This window comes from Miniopterus natalensis, chromosome 11, assembly GCF_054644295.1.
Source record: "Miniopterus natalensis isolate mMinNat1 chromosome 11, mMinNat1.hap1, whole genome shotgun sequence".
In the NCBI taxonomy this organism is placed as follows: domain Eukaryota; kingdom Metazoa; phylum Chordata; class Mammalia; order Chiroptera; family Miniopteridae; genus Miniopterus; species Miniopterus natalensis.
The window spans coordinates 44,071,223-44,093,283 of NC_142091.1; the positions used below are offsets into that span (position 1 = coordinate 44,071,223).

Below are 22,061 nucleotides of genomic sequence, written 5' to 3' on the forward strand. Positions count from 1 at the left end.
GAGTGGGGAGGACTTCTTGCCTTGTTCCTCGCCTTTAGCAGAAACACTTCATTTTTTTACCATTAAGTATGTTAGCTGTGGGGTTTTTGTAGCTATTCTTTATCTAGTTGAGGAAGTGCTCTTCTATTCTTAGTTTACTGAGAATTTTTTTTCATAAATGGGTGTTGAGTTTTGCCAAATGCTTTTCTTCATCTATTGATAGGATCATTTCATTTTTCTTCTCTAGTCTATTGATGTGGTAGGTTTTATTAACTGGCATTCAAATATTTAACCAGTCTTGAATCCCTGGCATAAATTTCACTTGGTTGTAGTTGAACTTACATCTTTTAATACTAATAATAAAATCAGTAATTTTAGATCAAATTTGTATATCTGAAAAATTGATTTTACTAATCAAAAAACCCCTTAATAGCTATAAAGCCTATACTTAAGAATTCTAATATAATTTTTGCCAAGAATTTCTTAGAACAGGCACTTGTTCATGCATTTTTAAATATCTCAATATATCAAAACGGTATTTGTATACTTTCAGAGACCCATCTTAGTACCCATACATTCTCTCTCTGCACACGTGAACATACACACACAATTTAGTGCCAATGTTTTATGATTAGAGTGGTCTAAAACAGTAGACTCACAATAGGTACAAAATGCCTTTGCATCTTCAAGTCCATCGTAGAGCAAAAGAGGGAGAAGAGAAAAGTTAAGAGACATAGATACACTGGTAGGTGTTTCAAAAATTATTTTTATTGTTCCATTCCAAAGAGGACATAGGAAAAAAAAAAGCCAGTTATCCAATGACTGTTACACCTTTCAGAGGGAGGCACACAGAACTCCAGTACTCATTTAAAGCTGTATACACCAGAGCTTAAACTGCCTCTCAACCTGACCAGAAATGCTGACAAATATGTGTATGTCATCAATCCAGCAAGGCTCAGTTTAAAAGAAAATTTCTTTACTGCAAGTATCCAAGTCCTTTGGATTCATCCTTAAAGATATTAGGGGATGAGAAAGACCACACATGCCAAGACTATGTTTAGTCTTTAGAGTAAACTAGCAAGTGGCCAGTTTGTTCTAGGATCATTGCACCAGACATCACAGTACTTAAAGAAAACCTGCATCTTGTGAAGAGCCACCAGGCATTTCAGATCTAGTTTAACACGAAGTGCAGCCACAGGTCAACCAGATACCTAGACAATATAGTTAGTGCAAAATTCAAAAGGGAGAAGTCAGGGCTTTGATGAGGCTGGCCACACTGCAAAATATACATGAAACTTGAAAATATAAGGTACAGCCTATTTACAAAAGTTTTTTTAGTAAAGTGACTTGAGAAAAGTTATGTTAAGCATCCTTCCGTCCCTTGCCAAAAAAAAAACACCTGAAAATTATCTTGAAAACCAAGTTAAAACTGTGTGGTGACAAAGACAATGCTTGTTCCAGGTGAAGGGCTTCAAGGTAATTTACAGGAAGAAATATTTTGTCACAAATTGGAAAAGGTTTATTGGCTGACTTGGTGTGTGCTTTTAAAAATGTCTCTATTAAAATGTTAACAAGAAGAAAAAAAATACCAAGCACGTTTTTTGTTTCAGGTTTTGAACTTTTCAGCAAGAGTTGATGAAATCAACAGGGTATTAAAACAAAACCCAGGAAAACTCAGTCAGTTTTTTCCAGTTGTCTCCCTTGATGCTTTCTAGTTACCTTGAATGTGATTCTCAATTAGCTGAGGACAACATGACGGTCAAAGACGGATTTTCGCTGTTCTTGAACTTGAAGCTTCCAGCGCTGCTGCGCATACTCTACCTTATTCAGCACATTGGCTCGACTGCGGGAGCGGGCCAGCACGTCGTGGGCATTTGCAAAAGGCTGGTGGTCCTAAAAGTCCAGGAATGGAGAACATAAGAGATGGGCACAATCAGTATAAAACATACACACAAAACAGCAGTTATCCAGCCAGAGACAGAAGCAGCTGGACTTTTCAAGGAATAGACCATCTATTTGCCTAAGGCTTTCTAGGCGCTCAGCTGCCAGAAGTAGTATGAACTTGACTGCAGAAATAGGTGGTTCAAGTGGCATAAGTGATGAGGAGGTATTTGTGTAATGTTCCCATGAGTCACCATTTACAAAGACATTTCCCTTAAGAAGCAGGAACCAAAGATAAACTGGTCATTTATGTTAAGGAGAAGCTTCCCTAACAGGTAAGGGAAAGAAAATCTATTTTTATGTTAGTATCCATATGCTACAGACATGGGAAGTAGGTCTTTTCCTTGCTTCATTCAATACTACATAGCTTATGTGTAGCAAAGGAAAGACCTGTCTTATAGTTACCTGACTCCCATTATATTAGAATTGTTACTTGCCAGCTTGGGGCCACATTCACCCTGGGAGATAAGCTGAGGGGGTCTTATCTTGGTTGATTTTAATCTCTCCCTGCCCCCTCAACACATACACTAAATGGACTGGTTTACCCCTTCCCCAATCTGTAATGAAAAAAGACACAGCTCAAGTGCTAAAATTACCCTCTTTAAGCAAGGACAGTAAGGAATTATTGCTTTGGAATTTCTATTTGATAAAGACTTGACTCTTTCAATGCTGAGCACCAGTGGCTTCTATGTTAGCTGCTGCCTTAGGAAAGAGGCTATTAAAGGCTTACCCAGGTATCTGTGTAGAAAACCAGCCTACCCTGGTCAAAGTAAACCAATGCCACTGATGTTTGTGGCCATTACAGAGGAAACCATTGTGCTAATCTATCTATGAATGAGATATAAACACAGCTGCCTAATGACAAAAAACATTCAAAACTAACTTATTGCTTTTGTTTGCCTTTTCCTTGATCTCTTTCCCCAAACCCTGGTTAGCAAAGCTTCTAAATGTTCCAACACAGGATCCAAGTCACAAACTGTACCTCTTAAACTAAACTTTGCCTCTAGTAAGAAACAACATTGTTTTGCCGTGCATGTTTGCAAAAGCTCTATTATATATCCAGGGCAGGCGTCAGCTGGACTTTTATACCAGCATATAACTATACACAACTGTAATCTGGTGTTATAACACCTAGTCGTCTTTTTATACCAAGATGTGTACATAATTACATCAAAAAGTTTTCTATAAAGCATTTTTCCCTGCCTTCTTTACTAAAATTCCCTCAACTTTTCACTTAATTTAGGTAATAGCTTGTGCAAGCCCTGTTAAATTTTTATTTTTAACCTTTAAATGAAAATAATAATCTCTTAAAGTTAAAAATGTATCAAAGCTATAAGAAATAAGGTGAGGAAAGAGGAAGGCCAAAATTGTTGGATTACTCAATTTCCCATAAGGAAACAAAGCAATCCAAGGTCATCTAACAAATTAGCACAAACACCAAGACTCAGCTCACCTAACCTTGACTTGGTGTCATATTTTCTAAACATACTGATTTTGTTCAGGTAGATTAAAATGACACTATAGGGATATAGTGATGAACTTGTATATAAAATATTATCACCACTGGTTTGTTTTGACATAAACAAGACTGGGAACAAGGCTGTACTTTATCAGAAGAGCACCTCCCAGTTTCAGTCCTGCTATCTACTCTTCAAGGTAGGGAGAAAAATCTTCTTAAGGAACAAATTTAAAGGACTAAACAAACCAGTAATCCTTTTGGTCTGTTCACCTATCAGAACAAGACTGAACTAGCTGCTCACAGTTATGGATGCTAGGAAAATGTAAATAGAGATTTATCCCTTTTATAAGTTTGTTCTTTTCACACCTGATAAAATTACAATAAATACAAAACATGTTTTAATGTAATGCTTTGATAATAGCAATGACGTGTCATGGACATATAATACAGTAAATATTATGACTGCTTACAGTGAGCTTCTTAACTATTTGTACTAACTCGTTTGAAAATGCTCTACATTGAACAAAAATAAAGAATTAAAAACAATTTAACTGAGACTATAACAAAAGCATTTTTAAAAGCACATAAATAGTGAAGAACTCTCATCCTGGGTAAGTAACAACTGTAGGAATTTAAATTTAACTTTTTACACAGAATTGTTTCCATAAATTCACAGCTCTGGTCTGAAAACCTCTCTCTGCAGACAATCAGATACCCCAGAGTCAGCCAGGCCTCTCAGAAACAATGTTCTCAAATGGTCAACTTAACACCCAGAATCAATCACTGGTGAACCAAAGGTTACTAAGCACATGACCTCATCAATCAAATGCCGTTTCTACATGTTTCTGTCCACACATTGGTGCATCCATTGCTTTTATGTTCTTTGTGTATTACATTGATACTGTCCATTCCTAAAATCAGGAACCAGATATTTAATGCTGTAAGTGATGTAATTTAAGTCAGACTTTTTATCTATTTGCCTTATAATGAAATGGTTTATATGGCCTTTAATACATAACATTTTCATACGTTAGTAGTTCTCAACTGGGGGTGATTTACTTATTTGTTAATCCTCACCTGGCGGGGGGGGAGACACATCATTGGTTACCTCTCACACACACTCCAACCGGAGCCTGGGATAGAACCTGCAACCCAGGTACCTGTGACCGGGAATCGAACCTGCAGTCCTTTGGTGTGTAGGCTGACGCTCTAACCACTAAGCACACTGGCCAAGGTTGGGGGTAATTTTGCTCCCCATGAACTCATTTGACAATGTCTGTGGATATTTTTGACTGTCATGATTGTGATGAAGATGCTATTGGCATCTAGTCGGTAGAGGTCAGGGATGCTGCTAAATATCTTACAATGAACAGGGCAGCCCCCTACAACAAAGAATTATCCAACCCAAAATGTCAATACTGTAGAGGCTGAGAAAACCCTGTCATATGTGAATTAGCATGGGAACAACATTTGAGACTCTAGTGTTTCTGGTACATAACCACCTGTCCTTCTAGCTCTTTTACCCCATTAGCCTTGTTGTGTCTTGTTTTTGACCACATCAGACCTCTAGTCTTGACCTTTATCTCAGCCTATCAGTCCCCTCCTGAAATTCTTACAAAATAATCATTTCTTATCTAATTAAAAATAAAAGGGGTAAACAATATTAGTCATTTCTTTTACATGTATGTGTCTGTTTTATTCATCTCTTTATTGCTAGTATCTAGCACAGTATCTGATAATGAAAAAGTTACTCATGTATTGGATAAATTCATAAAAGAAACAAGGGAAAAAGAGGTAAACAGAGGTGTTTCTATGAAAATTCTTGACAAAAGTGAAATCTTGCCCAAATAAGTTGAGTACTCCTAATTGATATTCATGAGACAACGATTAATTGATCAAAAAGCAGGCTCTGTCTGGAGTTATAACTCAAGCCATCCAGTCAGAATCCCCTTTCCCATCTTTTACCAAGAGGTCCACAAGCCATTTAAGAGTAAAGGGCTTCTGACTGTGGTTAGCAAGGGATCGCCCTGGCTTTAGCTTTGCAATTGGTTCTTGAAACTCTACTGAGTTTTATCCACTTTAAGGAACATAGTCCAATAAAGTAATCCAAAAAAAAAAAGTAATTTCTAAAAAATAATATATATAAAATAATGAAAATTTAGAAATAAGCCCAAAGAGGATAATGACAAAACACAATATATTACTCTAAGCTAAACTGAATAACAAGTTTGTGGACTATGTTAATTTCTGTACATTTTTTAATGAAGTAATGTTAACATAAAAAGCAGACCACAAAACACTTACACACTGATTATACCAACTATATGTACACGTAGAAATGTGTTTTAAACATAGGAAGAGAGTCTGGAGTGATGGTTTTATTTTTCTCTAGAGTTAAAGATCATAGATTTTTTTAAAGAAGGATAACAGGATATAAAAACCACCAGTAGGTTATCAAACTGCATGTCATTAAGAAAAAAAACAGTATAGTCCTTATACTTCCTGTCACTGATGCCTCTTTACCTTCTATGATTTTTGGTGATATTGACAGGAAAGGTGTTCAGGCAGGAGTCTGGGGAGAAAGCTATCTCAGGTGCTTTTCTCCATGTAAATAGGGAAAGACAATGAAAATTGTGCTCTGGGTACTGAAGAGCAAGGCCTTGTATAACACATGAAGGATCATCAGTTTAAACCAACATATTTGTGGCTTAAAGCAATTTCCTCATAAAGAGACATGTACTAAAATTAGAACTGTCTTTAGCTTCTCTAGGTGACGATCCAGCATATGAACATCTACATTACATCATGACGATGACAGAAGCCCTTTACAGAGGTCATCATCATGAAGAGAAAGAGAACTTACCCCAATATCGTCATCACTCTGTATTAATTGTGAGTGTCCAAACAGGCGTCTCTTCAGTATGGGCTCAACCAGAGTAAGATACACCATGTATAGAAGTAGAAGGCCCAAAATGGACAGATAAATTATAATGGTAACCTAAAGGAAACAGAAAATAAATTACATCTCTGTTCAAGCCAAGAAATCAGAATTTTGTATAATAATAGTAAAGCCACAGTGAAGACTGATCTATCTGCTAAGCATAAACGATTTCTATACCAACCAGATTCCAACATAAGAAACAAACTCAACTCTTCACTAAGGTATTAAAGGAAAAATGAAAGAAGGCATTTTGTCTTTGGGATCTGCTTGTGAGTCTTCAAAACCCCATTTTAACTTACTGCTAATCATCTGTGACCACTGCTGGCACAGCAGTTTTCCTTCCCACCTGAATACAGTGCTATGGTGCTGTCAACACAACATAAAGAAGCCCTAACAGAAAACACAATGCAGAGGAATTTCAACAGAATACTCTTTTAGATCAATTTACGTGTACAAAAATATGTTTTAGGCCAGTGATTTTTTTTATCTTGATTCTTGTGCTGACACCCCCAAGAATGGCTATAATTAAAGACAGACAGTAACAAATGTTGGCAAGGATGTGGAGAACCTGAAGCCTCATACGTTGCTGGTGGTAATGTAAAATGGCACAACTTTGGAAGACAATCTGGCAGTCTCTTAAAAGTTAACATAAACTTACCTCTCTAAGAAATCTACCCAAGAGAAAGGAAAACATATTCTTCAAAGGCATGTACGCAGATATTCACGACAGTATTATTCATAATAGTAAATATCTGGAAGTAATCCAAATGTCCATCAACTGATGAACAGATAAATAAAATGTGGTATATTCATATAACAGAATGCTAGTCAGCAATAAAAAGAAATTAAGTACTGACATATGCTACAAGAATAAACCTCAAAAACATTATGCTAAGTGAAAGAATCAGTCACAGAAGGCCACATATTGTATGATTCCATTTATATGAATTGCCCAGCTCTGTAGAGACAAAAAGCAGAACAGTAATTGTCTAGGACTCTTAATTGTAAATGGACACGAGTGATCTTTATGGGGTGATGGGAATGCTCTAAAACTAGATTTTTAAAATTTGTTTTAAATTAGCTAAGATTTATAGAATTGTACACTTACAATGAGTGACTTCTAGAGGATATAAATTATACATCAACATTTTTGTTTAAAATTAAAAAGTACAGTGAGAATTTCTCTATGGGACAGCACCCTGCTGGAGCAAGGGCTCTCCCACAGGGTTGACTACACCCAAAATCTTTGTAACTGCTACAGCTGACCACTCCAGATTTCCCATGAGGCCTCTTTTTGGGAAAGGAATGGGAGAAGAACCCGCTGGCCACACAATTAAGTAACTGAACTCATTAGTAGTCCAAACGGTGATTAAAGTGATCTACCTTCTATTTCTTATAGCAAATAAAGAAAGGAAATCTTAAAATCCAGAAGTGATGTTTCTAGAATAGGAGAGTCACTATATGTATCATTTTTTCTAAGGGTTGAGGGCAGGAAGAGGGCCTAATCACACTGCTCTCACTATCCTTGGCATACATGACCCACAGAGAAGCTGGGATAGTTTTCTGGGGTATGCTAATTACACATAGGGCATTTTTGTGCTATTTCACATATCATACCTATCTAACTTATCTTAATTGATCCACAGAGCATCTCAATGAGTCAGGCAGAGAGCAGGCCCATTGCTTCTTTTGGGGTGGGGGCTGGAGACGGGGAAGAAGGAGGTAAAGGGGGTGGTGGTGAAGAGCAGTAGCTTGAGTAACTAAAATAGAATTCACATGTCCAAAATTTTCTTTGTCTCTCAGTACCATCAAGAACTATTCCAGAGGCAGAAAAGATGGATTCTTTTTTTCACCTTGATCGTTACAGAGCTTCTTTCCTCATATTTGCATTCACAACGTAGACAGTATGCTTCTATGTCAGGCTCCCGCACAGACATGAGCTCCACAACATGAAGGCAATCGCTGGAAAAAACAAAGATAAGATAATGCTCAAGTCTAGCTGGATTTTCTACTCACACTGATCAAAACTTTCTTGAAATCCACAATAATCAATGAACTTACCAAATGAAAGAATATAAGGAACAAATAATAAGGGAAGTGAAACTATTTCCTCTCTTGATATTAGCAATTTGGTAAGATTTTAGAGCCTAAGAAACCATAAAGACACATATGTAGTAACCATTTTCAAAGTTGCTACTGTTAAAAGTTAAAAATGTACCTGAAAAATCTCAAATGGGATCAGAAACTACTTAGCAGATCAAGTCATATTCAAACTTGTTCAGCTAACAAGCAAAACTGCTTTAAATGATTTTAAAGTGACCATGAAACACTGTTCAAATATGAGATTATCTCTTTTATGAATTAACTAACATCACTCTTAAGTGCCACAGTCTGATATATGAATGGCTAATCACACCTAAGAGTTGGTGAGTTCTAAAACTCTGAAACCTGAATATTCAGATCTATAGTAAGAAACAATTACTTGTCTTAATGAGCAAAAGTCTATTGAAAAAACATGGAGAAGGAGGATTAGAACAACAAAAATATTTTAAAATAAAAACTGATTACTTCGAAGGAGTATATCAAAAATAAAAGGCTGAACTAAATGTTTTTGTTGTTGGATGTTTTTTATTTTTTCCCCATTTTCCAGGCTACTTATTTATGGCTTATGAAAAAACAATTCTATTAAAAAAAAGTATTTTCCTAAAAACCTGTCAATCCTAGAAAATAATTAAGTTATTACTCTCACCAGAGCCTACTACTCTGATCACCTTCAGCAAAAGTAGGCAAACTTTTCTGTCCTGCTGGGCAGTTTTCTTCTGTTCTGGCATCTCTTCCTTAGGCATTTCTGGCTGCCAGAAGAACTCTACTATAGCTACCTGTCTCGCTATATCCATCCTTCTTTGGGGCACCCAATGTTCAGGGCTGATTCCTTCCCTTTGCCCTATCAAAACATACTTTTTTTTTTGTTTCATTCCAGCTGCTCTGTGGCATAAAAAAAACCAAACCCAAATAACATAAACAAAAAAAGTTCAATCAGTTATACTTAACAGGTAACTTAAACAAAGGTAATATGTAATGAAACAATAAGTCTCTAATGGTAGAATTTCAAATAATGGTAAGGTCCCACAATTCACACCATACAAGTGTGTGATATCTGTTGCAAACATATAGAAGACCAGGAATGCAGCCAGCTGGATGCAGGCATAAAACAGGCAGAGAAAGTTAAATCCCATTACAGGAGTATCTATCTCAGAATCAGAGCCCATCCAGCCCAGCACTCTTAGAGATGTCACCTGCACAAGGTCACAGAGTAAATTACTAGGTGAAAGGACTAGAATCCAGGGCTCCTGTATCTCTCTGAACTTCAGGAAAATGAGGCTTATCTCCCATGTAGTTTCCTATTTCAGCTTCAGAGGCCTTAGTACAATACCTAAGAATTTTCTGAGAATCTAAATGCTGAGTAGTATTTCTTTTGAAGAATATAGTTTAATAATGATGAGATACTGAGTGCTCTGCAAAAGTTGTGCCGGGTGGGAGAGGAAGCAGGAAGGCTGGCTCTGATTGGCTAGTCATTGTAAACACAGAACCCTGATAGAGAACTCAACCACTTTAGGAACTAGGCAACACCTCCCCCTAGTGCCAAAGGGAGGACATTTTTGGCTTTAAATCACACCCCAAACACAAACCAGAGAACTCACACTTCTCTTAAGTCACACAGCATAAGTCAATAAAGAATTAAAGATAACTGAACACAATGGAGGCCAGAAGGTAAATATATATTAGGCCAGATAGATATTGGAGGCCTTGTCAAGCCATAACATAATTTGCCTACACTTCTGCCAGTTAAAAACTTTCAGTGACAACTGGGAACCTATCCTCAGTAAATGGCTAAGCTATAGGAAGGAAGCATGGAGAGAGGGAAGAAAAATCCCAAACATGCCGTGTTTTCAACAGTGTATTTTCAAAGCTCCCTCTTTTGACCAATAACCAGTGATGAATGACATATGGTTCTGTCTGAACCTGGAATAAGTCAATGAAAAGATTAGTGCTAGTTTACTTGAACAGTGAGTTCATTTGCCACTCAAATAATAGGCATATTTTATTACTGATAACAGCATAAACTGTAAGTGCTCAATATTTTTAGAAAATTTATAGGAAAAACTTATTTGAGCTTTCTTGTACCATATCAAATAACTTGCTGCTATAAAACCTGTAAGACCTAGCTAAATCACTTTATGAGACAATTTAAGTGGAACGTGGAAGTTCACAAGACATTCTCAAGAACATACTTATCAAATATTAGCTTGAACCAAAATGGGAAGAACAGACAATAATATCAGAAAAACTAAACAAGCTCAAAGGCTGTCTTTTCTTTTTCAAAGTCAGCTTGGAATATCAGAACCAAATGAATTTAATTTTGCTTTTCTTTTTTTAAAATATAATTTAATCCTCACTTGAGGATATTTTTTCCATTGCTTGTGAGAGAGTGGAAGGGGGAGAGAGAGAAGCATCGATTGGTTGCCTCTTCCATGTGCTTCAAGCCGGGGATCGAGCCTGCAACTGAGATAGGATACGTGCCCTTGGCCAGAATCAAACCTGGGACCCTTCAGTCTGTGGGCTGACGCTCTAACCACTGAACCTAACCAGTTAGGGCTTAATTTTACTTTTAAATTTCTGCAGGCTGTTTAGCTGTGAAATCAACTACATGTGAAAGTACATAGCATTTGGAGCTATTTTTCTTCTATGCATATCCTGGTATTCTTCTACTATGGATACAAACCATAAAACATTACAATTCTATGGGAAGGAGCTCATCTATCCTGTGACAAAACAACTGCTTCCCAACCATTTTATGGCACATGCAGACAAAGCTATCATTTGTAAGGTCCACTGAGATAAACAGAGAAGGCTGCTGGTGGCTAGCCAGTCAGGATCCCAGTCATCACAGGCCTGCCTGATTACCCTGAGGACTGAATGGATCAATACCTTATCACACCTATAATCTATTCATGGCACATCAATTGGGAAACTGATATACATGATTCATTCCCATTCCTTCCTGAGTCTCTAACACTTTTAAACATAGTCTCCTATATTTGGCAATATACCATCAGAGCCTACAAGTTGTAAAAATTATAACCCAGATAAATGAGGCTTGCTTACCGATTTCACTGAAAAGCAAGAGAGAGGGCCAAAATTTAAGGAGGCAAAGGAAGGAAGTTTAGGTGGCATAAACTCGGCCCCATCTCCACAGAAAACCCACCCTACCTGGGGCTAAGTGTTTTTGCTATATTCCTTTAGGCTTACATCATGCACTCAGGGCCTTACTCACTTTTTCAAATGGAAATGGAATTTGAGACTTTTGCTTAGAAAGAAATACTTAAACAGAAAACAATACACTGGATAAACATTCTGGGCTAACAGTGACAACCACAGAAAGAAATTTGACAGATAATTAAGTAATCCAGAATACTTACCAATCTTTTTGGGTTATGTTCCTATTATAAATATGCCCAGGAATATCTTTATAGGGAGGACAAATACATTTACACCGAACATCCCCAGAATTCTGTAACCAAAATGGAAACTTAGTATATAACTTGTTTGACAGTTTATCAGTTTTCAAAAAAATGAACCATATACATTTTGTTAAGCACCCCCTGCCAAATGTTCTAAAGCCATTCGCTTAAAACTTTAAATAACTTTGAGAGATACACGTTTTTAAAAGCCACAAGTTCTTTTTGGTAATGCTAATGAATCATTAAATAGGACATAAAATCATTTTGAAATAATACTTAGTACATGATCTGTAGCTTATTAGTCACATTTCTGGGCCAATAACAATCAAATTGTGCTAATGTTATCACCATCTACCTGTTAGTAGAAAGATAAAGCACATGGACAGCTGTGCCTACAAATAAGAATGTTGATTATAAAAGGATAGGGAAGAATCAAACTAAAAATTACTCAAAAAGCAGGTCTCAATTTTTCTATCCACCATTCTTCCATGTTATGATTGACATGGGTAAAAGGGGTTGAGCCAGAGTCCTATAAAGGGGATGAAGTTTTAGAGGCACTTGGCTACAATTAGAAAGAAAGTACATAAGGGAAGTAGCTTGAGTTTAACTGAGATCAGTTTGGTCTACCCTTCCCAGGAAACCCTGCTTCTAATCCCTGGCAGACAGAGGACAACTGCTGATGAAGCAAATTTCAAGAGGCGGAGGAAGAGGTGACTAATATATAAATAGAGTGCATAGATGATGCTTCCTTAGCAAAGGGAATCTACCTGAGAAGGCAGTGGCTCATTGGTCCCAGAGGACCAGGTTCACTGCTCTTATATATGGCATGTCTGGCCGAGTTATTGACAATTCGCTCGTTCGTCATCCATTTAGTGAGCATTTGCTTGGTGCCAGGCCTTGTGCTCAATGACGTGAATTCAGATAAGTATAAGACATGCTTCCTGTTTGTAATTAGGATGTGCCCTAGTAAAGGAGACTGACAAATAAATACATTATTACAATACCCTACACCTAAGTGATGACAAAGAGATATGCAGAGGGTGCCAGCAATGTTTTGAAAGTCAGGAGACTTGTTGCTGTACCTGTTTCTGGTGGAAGGTAGGGGAGATTTCAACAAGAATCCCTGATCAAGAACCTATCAAAACCCCTGATCTGTCTGCCTGTAATCTGTCTTTCCCAGACTCTATATTTTAAAATATTATAGATTAAAGCTCCTAGGTTAAAAATATGCATATGTCATTCTGTTTTACCATCACATTAATGTGAATCCTTCTGCTTTCCCCAATAATGAGCTAGCTCGTCAAGGAGGAACCACAAGTGTGTATGGGGCCAGGTCAGGTCTGGACAGTAGGGGCAGGCAGGGGGCTAGAAAGCAGCATGAGGAACTAGAAGGGCCAAGAAATGGCGCAGGGAAGAAGGCCACAACCTAGTCTCCTCTGTAGTTTGGTTCGTCCCTTACCTACTAAATTGTCAGTTACAGAGAAGGCAAAAGAGGGGTGAAGAGGCGCTGGAAGGATTTAGGTGAGGATATTAGGCTGGCTAGGGCTCGGGAAGTCCTATTGGGAAGGAAGACTGCCAGGAGAGGCAGATTCCCACAGTTGTAAAGGAATCTGCTCAGGGATGAGTTGAAATGACTTAGTTCCTAAGAGGGAAGACTACTGAGAGGTGGGGGCTTTCCACCATTTTGGCTTGGGGAATGGGGGCGCCGCGGTGGTCTGCGAGGCTGGTGGAGGGTGCTGGTCGGCTGTCAGAGCTCAAGGGTGGGAAGTTAACGTTAAAAGGGGGAAAATGCCAAGGAGGTGGAGGAGATGCTGTCCGGCTGTGGGCACCGCCAGGGCTGGGGGCGGAGTGGGGGCGGTGACGGTCAGGCTGTCAGGCAGGAGGGCGCCGGGTGGGGGGCAGCGGGCGCTGTGGAGCCGGGAGTCGGACTGTCAGGGCTGGGGGGGGAGCAGGTGGAGAGACCCCGCCGGGCGGGAGGAGGGGAGGAGCTCCAGGCTGGAGCGCGGGCTGGGCGGGACTCACCTTGGCGGCGTCCGACATCTGCACCAGCAGCAGCACCGACAGCGCCAGACAGGACAGGCTGAGCAAGGAGCCCAGACGAAGGAGGCCTCCCCAGAGAGTCGCCATCCCCGCAGACCCAGCGGCCCCACAGCCCGGAGCCCCCGAGAGCAGCTCCGGCTCCTCCGCCCGCACTTCCGCCCGGGCTTCCGCGTCACCGGCCGCGACGGGTCAGCCCCAAAAAGCTTCCGCCCCGGAAACTGTTCCCGCCGCGGAGGGCCCGAGGCGGCGCGGCGCCGGGCTGGCCCACCCTCGGCCCTGGAGCGGAGGGCGCCCGGTTGCGGGGCGGCGTCGGCCGGCGAGGCTTTGAGACGCTAGGCTCTTTCCCGGGCGCGGAAGCCGCGGGGGCTGGGACGACCTCCCCCCGGCCGGGATGTCGGAGGGAGGCCTCCAGAGTCCAGGCCGCAGGCTGCCGAGAGGGGGCCTCTCCCGGCCCGCGCGGCCGGTGCGGTGCCGACGCGGAGGCGGCTGCGGGGCTGGCCCAGCCATTCCTGCCCCGGAAGCAGGTCGGGGATTGGGGGTCGTGGGTCGTGACTCCGGTGCCGCCCTGCCGCCCACGCGCCTCCCGGGACGCTGTTTCCCTCAAGGTCTGTAACCGCCCGTGAGCCGCCTTCGCGGGTGTGGCCGCCGCGTAGGGGCCCCGCTCGCCTCCCGCTGGGGCCGGCGGCCTAGATCCAGCTCGCTGCGGGGAACGGGCCACAGCGGCGGGGCGGGGCGGGGCGGGCAGGGCTGCCGGTCGGGCTCCGAAAGGCGTGAAGTTGACGGAAGAACCGCCCTAGTCGCCCCCTGCGCCCAGGACTCCAGAAGGTGGGGTTGGCGGCGCCAAGATCCTACTGAGGGCTGCTGGCCCCTCAGTCAGGGCAGAGCTGGCCCGTCTTTCCATTGCGGGCCGTCCTCCGCAGGTAACTTAGAAGGACCCTGCCGATGGCACAGTGTCCTTAATTAAAATATTTTTTCAGTTAGCGGAGACTGTAGTGTAAAGGATACAGGGCTCATCATAACCACTACGGATTTGCTGAATGACCTTGGGCAAAACTTCTCTTTTCTGGCCCTCTGGTTCTTGGCTCAGTATGAGGAGATTGAAGTCTTTATGGATTTCAAATTCTGCTCCCATGGGATACCCGGGTTTCTTTCATAAACATTGTTAAAAGGTGGTGTCCTATTTGTGGAAATGTTTTAACAGAGCATTTTTTACGATATTTTTCTCCTTTGGTTCTTGATGCTAGAATCTAACACAAGAATGTGTCTGATATTGCACCAGATATATTTAACCTCTGTAAGTCCCAAGTGGCAAGTGGTGCCCAGTCCCAGCCAGAACCAAAAGGGCAGAACTAGATGACCTTTCACTAAGGCCCTTCCAGGCTGCCCTATGAAAATGCTGTCACATCAGTGAAATATCAAGTCTTTGTTCTGCTGGCCAGAGGACAATCTGGAGACACCTGGGGTCAAATGTGTCTGACTGCGAGGCACTGTGGATCTGTGATTGCTAAAAGCTGACTTCATCAGCAACTTTGGGATCAATTTAGGGTTAATTGCCTAGGTCTGGCATCTAAAGGGAGTGCCCAGTGTGGCTGAAACCTTGTAGGACTTCTCTTCTTCAAAATTGTTCTTAGGGCCTTGGTGGGGATACTGAGGCTTGGAGGAAATATATAGTAATGCCTCAGTCTGACAGGCCGCCTCTGTTTAATGCAGAATTACCAAGTACACCCAGTCTAGGCAGAACTTTAGAGTTAACTCTCCAATAGAGCAGCCAGTAGCCACGTGTGGCAATTAAGCACTTGAAATGTGGCTACTTTGAATTGAGATGTGCTGTTAAGTGTAAAATATACATGGATTTCAAAGACTTAGTACAAAAGAACTCGTTTTAATATTAAGGTTGAAATATTTTGGATACATTAAGTTAAATAAAATATATTAAATAACTTCACTTGTTTCTTTTTTACTTCTTAAATGTGGCTATTATAAAATTTAATATTTATATTAGGCATCACTGTTCTAGAATACAGAATGTGGCTGCCACGAGTGGAATATGACCTGTCGAGACTGAATGAAGGAGCCTGGTAATGAGAGGGGTAACAGGCAGGAACTTGCACAGCTGGAGCCAAGGGTTTGGGAGTGCTATATATCTATCAAAAAATAAATGTAATTCTTGGTGATGCAATAGGAGTGGAGGGGTCAGTTCCTCTTGTTCTGCCCTGCTCATATCTAGGTAACCCTTACTTTTCCCTTAGGTCAGGGTCTTGTAAGCTAGAAAGCCTTCCCTGACTTAAGTACACGCCCTTCTGTGTTTGTGCAGATCTCTTTCCTAATTTACCCCATTATAGTAAAATTATGTTTTCATATCTGCTTCTATATTCCCAACCTCCACCAAAATATTTGGAGCCCTTTGAGGGCAGGGACCTTGTCTGTTATCTTTGTACCTGGAGACTGGGATATAGTAAAAGCAAATAAATGTTTGTGGGGACCCAGAAAAAGAATGGGAGGGGACCCTCTAGTCAGTCTCAAAGAATCGGGTACCTACTTGAATCCCTAATTGATTCCTTTCTGACCATGGGAGGGTGAAGCTGAAATGCCCAAAGAAGTACAGATGGGATATGGGGCACCATAATAGGCAGGAGAAGGGAGATTTCTGACCTAGGTTCTTCCTAGATCTTCACGTCACATTGGAGTTGTTCTCTTTACAGGCAAGACAGGTCTTAGTGCCCACTCTTTCCCCCTCCCTTTTCCTTGCTTCCCTGTGACTAGGTTTCCCTACTTCATTCCTTTTAAGGAGTGACACAGGCTAAGCTGGGCCCTCTCACTGCTTTGTGAAGCCTGAAAAATTCTGTGGTGGGGGATGGTCAGGAGAGTAAAAAGAGCCTTCTCTAAATTTTAGAGTGTGAAAGTCAAGCTAGGAAGCAGAAGTGACAATTTATGTATCCAAGACAAATGTTTCTGGGACCAAGGTTTTGCCAACTTTGTCTGCAGCCTCCGACCCCCTTTCCCCGCCAGTGATCAAATAGGTCTCTGGATGCCTCTTTGTTATTTCTCTACCCCATCCTTTCTGATCCACGCAGCACTTTCCCAGGCCACACCAGTGCAGAACGGATGGAGTCACGCATAGCATCAATGATGATGGTTTCCTTGGATTGTAATGCCTCTAGTGGTTATAGCAGGACACACACACACACACACACACACACACACACACTCTCTCTCTCTCTTCTTCCAGTTATATATGAGCACATCCGAGAATATCCTCTATGATGACCACACACACACACACACACTCTCTTCTTCCAGTTATATATGAGCACATCCGAGAATATCCTCTATGATGACCACACACACACACACACACACGCTCTCTCTTCTTCCAGTTATATATGAGCACATCCGAGAATATCCTCTATGATGACCTCTCTCCTTTACCATGTGCATCACCAGGATGCTCCCTTCTGCTTGGACCCTTTAGTTAGATGTTCTGCCCTCTGCTACCTGTGAAGCTAGGGACATGTGCTATGCTATCACTTGCTAGTGCCCACCATGATGACAATGTATGAGGTCAGAATATTATCTCTCTGCTCTAGAGATTTTGGTGTCCCTTTTGCTGACAAGTTACTGCAGTCCCCAAAATAAAGCAACACAAATTTAGTACTAAAGCAGAGAGAATTTTTAAAGTTTCTTTCAGAGGAATGTCAAATCAGTATTATTGGTTTCCCAGTATCTTAAAGAAATACTTAAGAGAAACAGTCCGTTTTGTGTTTTTTTTCAAATAAATACTTTTATTCATTTTTATTTTACCAAAGAGAACATTTTTAAAAAATCAAATATTTCACAGCAGACCCAGCCCTACCCATCTACACAACCAATTTCTGTTCCACAAATGCTTCATTATCTTTTAACTATCTCTTCTGGGGTTTGTCTTCATATTACTTAATAACATTCTTTTACTATTCTTGATTTTTTAGTTCTATTATTTTACTACTTCTTAGAAAAAATAAACTATATATTTATACTCTAATGCCCTCTCATAAACATTTATTCATCTTCCATCCCTCAATATATCTATATCTTACTTAGGTAAAGAACAATTAATTATATCATGACTGTGTACCAGTTATTCATAGTTGATGCAATTAGCATAATAATACATTTTCTTTTTTTGATTGAAGTTAGCCATTGTCTCGTTTTCCATGCTTTCTTAATTACCTAATATTCGAGTACCTATAATTTATCCCAAAATGCCTCTTGATACATTCAAACACATCGGGCAACCACCAGTTTAATTTTTAAATTGGAAGCAACCCTCCAGGAGTTATGGTCTTCCTTCGTTCTGGTCCGGTTGTTCTCTAAGCCTACTGCACAGCTTGAGTATTTTATCATTTATTTCTTCCACCTGTCCTGCATATTTTTGTTTTTTCTAAAAGATTTCTATATCCCAACTCTAGTTTTGAATTTTTACATTTGTTATATTTTAAAGTTCCTACCGCACTGTCTTGTCCATCCTGTCCCCCGTCCAACAGCATTCTGTTCCATTTGGCTGCTGGAATATCTTATTTCTCTGAGGGTATTTCTGGTGTTTCGTTTCTTGAATTGCCTGTGTTGAGTTTTTCAGCCTTTGTTTCTGTCTTTTCTATCCTTCAAAGCTGAGTAAAAACTCATTTAAGACATTTCTTAAGTGTCTGGAGATCCTTGCTATCCATTCATATGGAAGAGTGAGGCATTAGAACATGGATTGGAAACTGTGTACACAGACAGGGCTTGTACTACAGTATTTTTAAAACTCTGGTTGCAACCCCATTAGTGGTTTGTGAAATCAATGTAATCAGTTACAGCCAACCATTCCCCCCACTCTACATGACAGAATAGAACAGAAAATACTATGTTAGAACACATCACACATAAAAAGTAAAGTATTTTGTGAATCTTTAGTCCCCCCCCCCACACACACACAATGTATCATATTACATACTGAGTCCCAATAAAACGGGAATTTCTTATTGTGGGTGTTTTTTCAAAGAAAGTTTATTTCAACATTCTTTGAAAAAATACCACTTAGGGTGTCCAAAGAGATCAACTGTCAAGATAGGTAAGTCTTTTCTCTTAGAAGGAGAGGTAAGTTTTTCTGGAGAAAAACTCTCTAAACTGCCCAGTGTTCACTCAAGTATTTGTTGAACACTTATGTGCTAAACACTGTTCTAGGTACTAGGTGTACATCAGTGTATAAAAAAGACAAGAAACTCATCCTCTCGGAACTAAGATTCCAGAGGGGGAGACAGTATTTGGATACTGTGCTATGGTAACACAGTAATAGAAGGGGAAAGCTGAGTATCTGCACCAGCTGAGATGCTGGTTAGAAGGTAGATGTGAGAATGGTGACTGTTCTGATTATTTCATGAAGTAGAAAGTACAGTCATCATCTGAGAGTGAGAATGTGGAAGGAGGTGTTAGAGAGACATGTCTGATTGGCTTGGTCTTCTCAGGATGCTGCTCAGTCTCTCAAACACACAGGCTCCCACTAGCCCACACTACAGGCTTCTGGTGTACACGTACGCAGATCTGAATCCCAGTGGTGGAGTCAATTCAGGCTGATGCTAGACTACCACCCCATATTTCCTTCCTTTAATTGTCACTCTTTTCAATTCCTACCCTTCCCCTCACCCCTTACCTGCTCATACTGAGCCTGGAACCTCCTCTCTGGCTACCCTTCTTCAGACCTTAAAACAGGCCCTCTTCACACACCCCTGTGGTCTAATTGGTCTTTATGAAACCTGTTCACTTTAATATACTTTCTATTCCCCGAATGGTTCATATATACCACAGAGGAACTATTATCAATTCAGACATGAGGGCAGTTTCTTTAGAACTTTCAAAACAGTAATTGCTTCCTCAGCACCAAATTCTCACGTCCCTACCCATTTTCAAAATAAGTGAGAACCACTATAGCAGCCCTCCAAGAACAAGGTCATCCAGGAAGTATATCCAGGAGTCCAGCATTTCGTCCAGCAAATCCCAAGATGTCCCAAATGATAAAAGCAAAGTTAAATTCCTGTTATCCAGGCTCACAGTACAGAAGATTGTATGTCCCCACTCCCTTTGTTCTCGGGCAAACACAAGTATCTCTACTAGATCAACAATACTCCCTTTTCCCAACCTATTTCTCCTGTTTAAGGCAACTGACAGGGTTTGAATATGTCAACATTGGAGTATGTGGGTTCCCTGGAGAATTAGGTTTTCCGTATTAATTACAAATTGGGAGGCTACTCTGGCTCCAGTAAAAGCAATCACGATTGAATTCCCCTCCCTGATTCCCCTCCCCGGTGGCTGGGATTTGCTGGCTAGGGGCATATGTCCAAGAAAGACTGTGTAGAGGTGTTGGGAAGAAAGAACAAGGCTTGCGGTCAACAAGCTGCTAGAACCTTTGGATAAGTCACTACTTAAAAGCAGACATCTGATAGCCCCAGTCTTCCAGAACATGCCACAACCCTTGAATAAAAAGATCTCTGAGAAAACAGTTGTCACAATGCCCATATGCTTGACACCATGTGAGAAACAGCTACCTGCAAGTCATCAGCCAGATGAGTGAGCATAAAATATGACGGTAGCATATTCTGAGGATGCACTGATAATGGAAGGAAGGAGCAATAGCTGACAGAGGAGTCCAAGCTATAACACACAGGCTAGTCTGTCTCAGCTTTCTGATTCCTTAAGAACAGCAGCCTGCAACCCTTCAAAGCTGGGTAAAAGCTCATAATTTCAGTCCAAATGAATATGTTTGTAGTGATGGCAATGAGTACACAAGAAACTACATTTGATTCACAATGCCATTTAATAAAGATGTCCTAGAATCAAACCATTTTGGCATTAGAAATAACTTTGTAGGTCTCCTTATCCATCCTTCTACCCAGTGCAGAAATCTCTTTCATCATATTGCTAGAGAATGATCGTTCCACCTTTCACATTCGGTGAAAGAGAATTTAGGAGACAGTTCATTTAATTGTACTAACTGTTTGAATCTTTATACTACTCTGAGCCTTAGCTTTTCCTTCTGCAAAACTGTGGACAATACCACCTTCTTTGCAGGGGTTAGCATGGTCCCTGGATTACAGCAGACACTTCCTTCTAATGGAGACAGAATATGCCTCTCTGCAACCTCCACCTACTGGAAATGCTTGCCTTTCTGTGCCAGAACAACACTTTGCACATGACAGCTCTGAAGACAATAACCATGTTCCCACTGTTTTTTCTGCATGCTCCACATATTATATACACGTCCCTGTCCTACAAATGACATTTTCTCCATACACAGTCCTTAATTCTTCTACATATAGAATCTGTAATAAACTAAAACACCAACATCATCTTCACATAAGCTTTTCTTAATCCAAGTTCTTCCCACTGAGCACGTGCAATAAGTTTTTTTTTAATGGAAGTCAGAATGTATTTTTTAACTCCGTTAAAACAATTTTATTGGTTTCATTCTATTAAGATGATTATGAATCTTGATTCTGTCCCTCATTGCTAAAGATTCACGTTAGGTAAGTCTTTTTACATTTTTAATATTTAGAATGGACAAAAATGAGACAGAAAGCCTTTTTAGGTGGAATGATAGTATCATCTGAGTAGCAAAAGAGCAGTAATTCTAGTCTGTGAAAACTACTGCCATAAAGAATATTTCTTGTAGCCTGGCTGGCATGGCTCAGCAGTTGAGCATCGACCTGTGATACAGGAAATGGGGATTCGATTCCCAGTCAGGGCACATGCCCAGGTTTCGAGCTCGACCCCCAGCAGGGGGCATGCAGGAGGCAGCTGATCGATGACTCTCATTATTGATGTTTCTATCTCTCTCCCCCTCTCCCTTCCTCCCTCTGAAATAAATAAAAAACATATCTTTAAAAAAGAATATTTCTTGTTGACTATTTAACCATACTGTGTAAATATTTAAAATATTAACACTTAAAGGTTTTATCACCTGTAAAATGCATTTATTTGGAATGTCATTTAGACCTGGCTTTAGCTATCTATTAAGGTTTATTAAACCCTTCCTCTTCCCAAGCCTCTTCTATTTGTTTGAATAAACATTTCCTTTTCTAGAAGTGTTCTCTTACTGCTGAGCCACCATTAAAGATAATTTTCATATACAATTAATGTTGTATACCATAATACTATATGCCAACCA

At 40.4% G+C, this 22,061-nt stretch overlaps 1 protein-coding gene across 1 annotated transcript; it reads right to left on the bottom strand.

Annotated features, from left to right (window-relative positions):
• Positions 1-727: 727 nt before the first annotated feature.
• TMEM9B (TMEM9 domain family member B) lies at positions 728-13,994 on the bottom strand. Its single transcript, XM_016206616.2, has 5 exons — positions 13,865-13,994; positions 11,801-11,892; positions 8,174-8,282; positions 6,243-6,377; positions 728-1,872 (listed from the first exon to the last, which is right to left on the bottom strand). Exons 1-5 carry the CDS (start codon positions 13,967-13,969, stop codon positions 1,717-1,719), a joined length of 597 nt encoding a protein of 198 aa, XP_016062102.1. The 5' UTR covers positions 13,970-13,994; the 3' UTR covers positions 728-1,716.
• Positions 13,995-22,061: the final 8,067 nt, after the last annotated feature.

Bases quoted from the DNA above. Each gene is read 5' to 3' on its own strand.
- TMEM9B (XM_016206616.2), bottom strand. From the start codon at position 13,969: ATGGCGACTCTCTGGGGAGGCCTCCTTCGTCTGGGCTCCTTGCTCAGC. The intron at 11,893-13,864 runs GTGAGTCCCGCC...TTTTGGTTACAG, and splicing joins AGATGTCGGACGCCGCCAAG to AATTCTGGGGATGTTCGGTG. The intron at 6,378-8,173 runs GTGAAAAAAAGA...TGTTTCCTTTAG, and splicing joins GAAGCTCTGTAACGATCAAG to GTTACCATTATAATTTATCT.